Genomic DNA, 8,906 nt, shown 5'->3' on the forward strand with positions numbered 1-8,906 from the left:
AACCTATCCTCAATTTTAAGTATTTCTTGTTCTAAAAATTAATATCTATTTACTCCATTTTATTCTAAAATTTTGGTTCTGATGGTAAATGATGGCTGACATTAACAGGTGGTGGTGATAGTGTGACCTATGTATATTCATATATTTCTTTTATTAACAAATAACAACAAAATAATAAAAGAAAATGAAAATGAAAAAAATATAAATAGCAATATAGGTTTTTTTTATGTCTATAAGAGACCAAAAATACAACAAAATCAAACAGTATAAACAATCCGAATGTAAAAAAAAGAAATTAGAAACTTAATGTATATTTTTTACAAACTAAGATGATTTCAACGATTCGTTTTAACATGTTTATTTTGGACTAACTAAATTAATTTTCATCATTTCATTATGATGTAAGATATGCATTCCGACTGATTCATTTCTATTTTGTGTATGTGAAAAAAAAAAAAAAAAAAAAAAAACGATGCTTCATGCCCTCTATCATATTATCTTCAACTTATAGTCATAAAATATGATAATATTAATGTGTTAATCTTACTCCAAATTAATGTAGAAACCATGTGTGAAAACTTTCATTCTTCATTATCATGACCAGCATGGATCAATACAAAGGCAAATATAGTAATAAAGGGGTTTAAGTAACGGTGTTATGGATATTTTTAGTTATTAATATAGATATTATAAGATATAAGTGTTTGAAATTAATAACAAATAAAATATAAAATAAATCAGATTTTTGGATTTCATATTTTAGAAATATCTTAAATTTTACAAAATCACTATATGAATGTAAATCCAAAAAATCGGAATATCGAAAATTTTGAGATAATTTGGGGTTGGATTTTCGGGTCGAATGGGTAGCCTTGTGGGGTTTAGATAGGGGAAACCAGCATCCCAAACTCTTTCATTGGTATACACATTTAATGAATATGCTTCCCAAACTCTTTCATTGGTATACACATTTAATGAATATGCTTATATAAAAATAATAGGTATTTAAAATCTGAATGAAAGTAATCTCTTTTGCATTTAATCTGTCTTTATATTAGATAACGTAACATTTTTTTTTCACGAACGTATTCCAAGGGGTGTAAATGCTTTCATACATAATTTCAGGGTCTTAAATGTATTATCAACATAACCAGGGGGAGTAATCTGAAGTTTCCGATATTCGGTAAACACGCAGGAGTGGTCTTCATCTGGAGCGAAGTTCGCGGTTTATACTCGCTTCAAAACATCCACAGCTCCGCCTTTCACTGCCATCGTTAACAGCCGCTGAATTCTCCTCCTATATGTACCTAAGCATTAGCCCTACGTTGTAAAACACCATCTCTGCCATTACTACTACGTTTCTCTTCTTACATTCTTTCAGTTCCTGAATCAGCTGTAAGCATGGCCAAGATTAAGATTGGAATCAACGGTTAGTTTTTGATCGATAAACGTTCTCTATTGCTTATTTACTTTTGATCGATACTGTTTGATTTGTCTTCGTGCAATTTTTTCATTCGTTCTGGTTTTGCTTCGTATCAGGATTCGGAAGAATCGGCCGTTTGGTGGCCAGAGTTGCTCTACAGAGCGATGATGTTGAACTCGTCGCCGTTAATGATCCTTTCATCACTACCGATTACATGGTGCATTTCTCAATCCTGTACTAAATTTTTCGCTCGTTTCTATTTTATGCTGTTCGAATTTTGCAGTTGATCGCTCATCTTCCTTTTGATCCGATGATTTAATGTTTATTCGATTATAAGGTCGCCTGATTATAATATGGTTTTGATTTGTACTTACTATCGATCGCAATCTGGTCTGGATTATACATTTGAACATCCTGTAAACGGATAACCTCTGATTTTGAAAATTCAAACGCAGTTTTTGAATTGATAACTCGATTTTACAGTTTCAGAAGTAAATCGTTTAACATTTATAAAGAGATTGTAGTTTTGATGGAGGTTGTGTATCATTATTTCGCTAGAACATTCAGTGATAGCATTTGATTTGGTATGTTAATTCAAATTAACTTTGGAAACCAAAGAATCCATAATTGCTACAATCAAACGATGCGGAAGCTAAACAAGGCATGTAGTTTAGAATGTGAAGATGATGAATAATTGAATCATAACTCTTGTGAATATCATTTCTCCAGATTTACATGTTCAAATACGACAGTGTTCATGGCCCATGGAAAAAGCACGAGGTCAAAGTCAAAGATTCCAAGACTCTTCTCATTGGCGAAAAGCCTATCACCGTTTTTGGCATGAAGTATCATTTCTCATTCTCCATCCTTACACCTCACCTAACACAACACCAAATCACATTCCTAACCTTCCTCAATTGATTACAGAAACCCAGAAGAGATCCCATGGGGTGAAGCTGGAGCTGAATATGTCGTTGAATCCACTGGTGTTTTCACTGATAAGGACAAAGCTGCTGCTCATTTGAAGGCATATATTATTCAATATCCATTCCATAATCTTTTCAATCCTAAATTCCTACAAGTGAACCATATAATTACTCAACGTTTGCTTTGGTTTCATATTAGGGAGGTGCAAAGAAGGTTGTGATTTCTGCTCCAAGTGCAAATGCTCCCATGTTTGTCATGGGTGTCAATGAGAAAGAATACAAGTCTGACATCACCATTGTTTCTAATGCTAGCTGCACAACTAACTGTCTTGCTCCACTTGCAAAGGTCAAATCCGTCAAAATGTCAAACAATTTCAACATTCTTCTGGTTCCTGATGTAAAAACTGCTCCTCAAACCTTTTTTAAACAGGTTATTAATGACAAATTTGGTATTGTTGAAGGCCTTATGACCACTGTTCACTCCATCACAGGTCAGTGTATACTTTTTATATAACATAGAATAATGTTGAATTATTATTATTATTATTATTTTTTTAAATAGTCTTGTATATGAATATGACTCAGCAACCCAGAAGACTGTTGATGGTCCATCAATGAAAGATTGGAGAGGTGGAAGAGCTGCTTCTTTCAACATCATTCCCAGCAGCACTGGAGCTGCCAAGGTATGTCAAAATCTCAACATATTTTTTTTATCAGTTATAATAGTTAAACCTTATTTCTCCTCTTGAGTTAAAAAAGGAAAACTGATAAATATTTTTGTTGTTTTTTGAAGGCTGTGGGAAAAGTTCTTCCCGCGCTCAATGGAAAACTTACGGGCATGGCTTTCCGTGTTCCTACTGTCGATGTGTCAGTGGTTGATCTTACTGCCAGGCTAGAAAAGCCTGCCTCCTATGACGAAATCAAGGCTGCTATTAAGTAAATAAAAAAAATTACTATTTTTTTTTTAATTTAATAAATTTACAAATGATGTAAAGTAATTAATTATTTAACTTTAAATTTTTAGGGCCGAAGCTGAAGGAAGCTTGAAGGGAATCTTGGGTTACACTGAGGATGATGTTGTGTCGACAGACTTCGTGGGCGACCAAAGGTAAAAAAGAAAAAGGTCATTTTGGTCATTTTACTAGCAGTGTTAGAGTTTCATTTCCAATGTTGATTAGACTGATTTCTCTGTGTGTTGTGAATGGAAAAAGGTCGAGCATATTTGATGCGAAGGCTGGAATTGCACTGAACAACAACTTTGTTAAGGTTGTGTCTTGGTATGATAATGAATGGGGATATAGGTATGATTTTTGGTGCTTTTACTTTTTATTTTATATAATTTGATTTTTGAAAAATGAAAATTGATATTTTTTTTTTTTTTTGAAAAATTGTTTGTTTTGTAGCAACCGAGTTGTTGATTTGATCCGTCATATGTCCAAGTCTTAGATGGGTCGGGTTGCAGTTGGAGATTGGAAATGCATATGCGAGGGATTGATTTGGCTCCATTGTTGTGGAGTTTTTAGGGAATAATTTGAGTTTTCATGTCATGTAACGATGAACTCTCTTCTTTTGAGTTCTTTTTCACAATTTTGAGTAAAAATCAGGGGTTTTGTTTTGGTGTCTCTATTATAAACAATATTCAAAAAGTTATACCCTTTTTGTTAAGAAAAAATAATTAAATCTTTCACTTCACACGTAAATCCCAAAAAGATAATATGTGGAGTCATCTTCCTTACGTTTTATCCTTAATACATATTTTCAAGTTAAATATTATTATACCCATCTTTGAGAAACAAAATTCTGAAATGGATCAAGAAAAAGTGTCAAATCAATGCACAATTTGAAGTTACGATCAAAATTTGGTTCGATAAAGGATGGATGATTGAAGAAAACCTCTTTAACAACTCATGATTGACGAAGCTCATCCAAGATATTCTTCGTTATTGTTATGTAAGTCGTTCAACACTCAAACAAGATTGATTGCATTAATGTGTGGAAAATTGTTAAAAATGAAATGATTCAAGGTTTTGAAAATTTAGAATAAATTGAAATTGTTAAAAGATATTTTTTCCATTGGCAATGTGTTATGTGATATATAGTTCTAGTAATGTTTCATATGACAGATACATGAAGTTTTGTAACAATGCAAATGCCCATTGCTTAGGTCTAAATTGGGACATACATGCTTAATGGAATTCGACATGCAAAAGTTTGAAACAAAAGATACTTTAAAAACATTTCGCAATCACCTTGTCAAAAGTCATAGAGTAATGCCATATCCAGAGTCGTTGGTTACTTAATAGACAATCAACTGAAATCCCTTAGAGTTCTTAAACATACAAGATACAACTACTTATTCATTTAGAAGTTTATTATCCTACAAGTTGTTTAGTACTTAACCAAATCCTTTTTTAATATGTTCAAAATTAAATGAGTTTGAAATGAAAAATATTATATTTTCTAAATGATAAAACCACGAAAGCTAGATTTGTAAATAATTTATAGAAGTATTCATGCTATTTATTACTTATGCCCCAGATTGAACCCAACAATAGAAGTTGGCATAGTTGAAACTTTAATTATGGTTTGGGTTTTTGCGACAACGACATGGAAAGAATTACTTAAGTCAAATAACAAACACATGAGAAAGAATTAACTGAATGGAATTGTAGGTCCCCTTACCTTTAGCAAACAACTACACAATATCATTTAGTCGATCGCTATCATTGATCACTAAACTAATCAATGATTTTACAAACGACTACCACAACAACAATGATGCCAATGTTTTTTGTTTTTAAGACTTGAGCACTAATATCGAAAAAAAAAAAAGTAATTTTTTATGAACATATTAAAAATGTCGGTTTGGTTTTTGATCCGATCCAACACATTTCCTATATGTTAATTTTTTTTCCATTTGAATCCGGTTTGAGTTGCGTAGTGGAATCTGACAAGGCCAATCAAACGAGAGAAGATTTATGTAAACACAGACACAGTTACATTACAACTTACAAAGGTGATAGAAGATTTATGTAAGCAAACCAATGTTGATTGATGGATAGTGTACTAACGAAAGCAAATTGTCTTCCAATTTCACATTTTGAACAAATGAAGAATAACCAAGGAGTTCAAATTTCAAAATGATCATTGACTACTAATAGGAACTGTATTATAACATCATTTCTATATGAATTTCATCAGCCTGTAAACATAAAACAATCAAAAAGAACAGCAAAAAGTTCGTGATTCACCTTGGTTATTCTCTCAAAAGATGACACAACAATGTCTTGAAAAGATATGCTAAAATCTGCAAGAGAATGATAGAAACTCAACATGGAGATGTACACAATAAACTAAAAAGAAGCAAAGTTGGAATAATTTACCTGTTTAGCGAGAAGGATTAAGCCCTAGAAGCATCTGGCTCCCTGTGTTTGGAAGATACATGACATTGTTACTCCTAGCCAAAGTTGCAGAAATCTCCCTCGATGCTTCAATTCTCCTAAGCTCGATCAATCCCATTCCAGCAGCAGAAGTGGCATCAGAAATCAATTTCGCAGACTCACTCTCACCTTCAGCCCTAATAATCGCCGCCCGTCGTTCCTGCTCGGATTTCGCCACCACAAACTTAGATCTCTCCGCCTCTTGCTGCGCCACCTGTTTCTGCTCCACCGCCTTCGAGAACTCAGCGCCGTAAGACAAGTGAGTGATCGCAACGTCGTCAAGGACGATATTGAAATCCTTAGCCCTGCGGACCAAACTATCACGAACCAAAGCCGAAACCTGTGGACGCTCAGTGAGAAGCTGATCCGCGTTGAATTGAGCAACGACGGACTTTAGAACTTCGTTTCCGATCGACGGAAGAACCTTCTCGTCGTACTCGAGACCTAGGGTTTTAAAAATCGCCGGCAATCGGTTGACTTCGGGGCGTGAGAGGACACGGAGAGTTAGGTTAACCATTTGAAGATCTTTCGTGCCGGATATCGATGAGAATGTGTGAGGCCTGGTGCGTATGTCAAAGATGTACGGGGTCTGAAGCCATGGAATAAGGAAATGAGTGCCTTCCCCAACTGTCTCGTCAATGACTCCACGGAAACGATCGAAGAGAACGGCGCGTTGGCCGCCATCGACGGTGTAGAGGGAGGAATTGACGACGGTGACAGCGGTTCCTAGACCGAAGGCGGCGCGTGCTATATTGGTGAGGAACGACATGGCGGAAGGATTGGTTCCCATTTTTTCCGGCTGAATTTGCAGAAAATCGATAGATGGAAACACAAGGGTTTTAGTCTTCTTTTAGACAGAAATTAATCGAGGGTTTTAGTGGTAACTTTGTGTGTTGTTCAAGTAATTTGGAAATGCAGGCCCAATTGAAACCGGCCCAATTCAAACGGGCTCAATTGCATTATTCAAAACTCAAAAGTGTAGTTTTGAATTAGGGAATACTAGATTATAGCCCGCGTTAAACGCGGGAAATACATAAAAAAAAAAAAAAACATATAATCGTTTATAGATATCGTATAATGATTATTAAAAAAATATATGGTTATTGGTATTATTGAAATATGTAGAAAATACATTGAAAACGATAAATATATATAATCATTGAAAGATCTCTTTGTAGGCATCATTTTTTTGTTTTATTAGTTGAACGATTTTCCTCGTCTTATATAGTTATAATATTTATATATTTATAAGCATTTTAATTAGACGTTCATTGCATAATAATGTTAACTAATTTAAACATATATTGACAATCAATATACCGTTTTTTCTATTGCATTAAATATTAACAACTATTTCATTTATTCAAATAAAGTTATGTAATATAATTTATAAAATGTTAAATGTTATATAGATTTAATTTTAGTATATCATCAATGGAGATTCTTTTCTAAATGTTATATAGATTTAATTTGAAGAAAAGAAACGATTGAAAATAAATGTGAGTCGCGGATTCAATGATGAATCGTATATGTATGTGATGATTTGAATATGATTTTTCGGTATAAATGATTTCCTAATAAAAAAAGATTTTATATTACTGGTTTACTAATATAAATGGATTTATATTAATGGTTGATATTAAGGTCTTATTTGAAATGATTTGTTAGTAATATATTTTTAAAATTGATCATATTAAAATCTTCATAACTGAAAATTCAAGATGTAAAATATGGAAAGTTTTTATTGGAATTAAATAAACTCCATTTCAACGAATGTAAGTTATTGATTGATGATTGAAAATCATTTATTGGAATTAAATACATTCCATATGGGGAAGATGATGTCAGCAATTTGATCTAAGGATGGAAAAAATAAGATTGAAATACAATCAATGATCCAGATTATTTAAGATGATGTCATAAAGTTTCTCTTTTAGTAATATTTAAGATTGTAGTTTTTATATAATGTTACATATGCATTTCAAATAAACCCATGTCACAAATATGTTTGATGCATTTACTTGTTCAATGCCCACCATAAATATTGTAATGCATTATCAATCATAGAATTCGATTTATCTAAGTAATTGGTTTCCAAAACAATTTATCATTGCCATTACATTACAAGTTCTTTTAAAGAAGTTTCTTTTTTGAAAATGACTAATTTTAATCATTTTATTTTGTTGGAAACGATGTTAAATATTATAAAGTTCTATATGTGATTTTAAAAAACAAAATATAATAAATATTTTTGTTTATTATATATCACAAAAATAATTTATCATTCAAAAAGTGAATGGATAAATTAATCAAAAAAATCCCAAATCCTTCACGGTCACTGGAGCGAAGGATATGGTATTCCCCAATCTACTTGCATTATCAGACTGTCATGCAACCCCCACCCTACTAAGGATGTTAAAAAGTTTCGTGGGACCTAGTTTCCGCAGAGGGGTCCAGTCCCGTTTGGGAGATTTTTAAAAAAAAAATTGGGGATGGAGACGGGGGCAAGGTTAACCTCCGTTTTATTTTCGGGGGTGGGGGCAGGGGTATAAAATCCCGTCCTGAAACCTCCATGGGGACCCCGTTAATAAATTACACATATATTTACATATATTAATTATATAAATATAATAAAAAGTAACATAATTTTGAACTTCCAAAATTAATCAAAAAACATGTTTTTAAGTTGTTAGTATAATGTTTTTAAGATGTCATAACTTTTTTATTTTTAACATGTAAAATTATGCTATAAATAATTATTTGTTACCTAAAAAATAGATTTTCTTAGCATAAAAAACAATTTCTTTTAGCCCAAAAAAAGACATCCCAAAATCAATTGGAAGCGGGGGAACAGGGTGGGGGTAATAAAACGGATTTGGGGACGGATGGGGGTAAGAAGGATGAACATTTCGCAGGCATGGGTGGGGACAGGGAACGAGAAAATTTCGGAGGCAAGGGTGGGGGATGCACTCTCCGTCCCGTTTGTTTCCGTTGACATCCCTACACCTTACTGCATGGTTGGGTGGGTACTCCTTGTTGCCTTTATTATTAAGTTTATTAAATTAAAAAGAAATAATACACACGTCCTCTAATTAAGTATTTCATAAATGTAATTGA

At 33.0% G+C, this 8,906-nt stretch overlaps 1 protein-coding gene and 1 pseudogene across 2 annotated transcripts; one reads left to right on the forward strand and one right to left on the reverse strand.

Moving 5' to 3' along the window:
* Positions 1–1,221: 1,221 nt before the first annotated feature.
* LOC145037293 (glyceraldehyde-3-phosphate dehydrogenase, cytosolic) lies at positions 1,222–3,990 on the forward strand. The gene is made up of 11 exons (XM_078985921.1): positions 1,222–1,429; positions 1,540–1,640; positions 2,153–2,268; positions 2,351–2,450; positions 2,549–2,695; positions 2,780–2,840; positions 2,935–3,032; positions 3,143–3,285; positions 3,374–3,457; positions 3,561–3,650; positions 3,753–3,990. The coding sequence occupies exons 1-11, from the start codon at positions 1,402–1,404 to the stop codon at positions 3,793–3,795; spliced, it is 1,011 nt and encodes a 336-aa protein (XP_078842047.1). The 5' UTR covers positions 1,222–1,401; the 3' UTR covers positions 3,796–3,990.
* A 1,482-nt stretch (positions 3,991–5,472) lies between these two features.
* LOC145037292 (prohibitin-3, mitochondrial pseudogene) lies at positions 5,473–6,649 on the reverse strand (annotated as a pseudogene). Its single transcript, XR_013678729.1, has 2 exons — positions 5,733–6,649; positions 5,473–5,656 (listed from the first exon to the last, which is right to left on the reverse strand). The product of XR_013678729.1 is annotated as a prohibitin-3, mitochondrial pseudogene (transcript).
* Positions 6,650–8,906: the final 2,257 nt, after the last annotated feature.

This window comes from Lactuca saligna, chromosome 3 (genome assembly GCF_052625555.1).
Source record: "Lactuca saligna cultivar CGN05327 chromosome 3, ASM5262555v1, whole genome shotgun sequence".
NCBI classification, from domain to species: domain Eukaryota; kingdom Viridiplantae; phylum Streptophyta; class Magnoliopsida; order Asterales; family Asteraceae; genus Lactuca; species Lactuca saligna.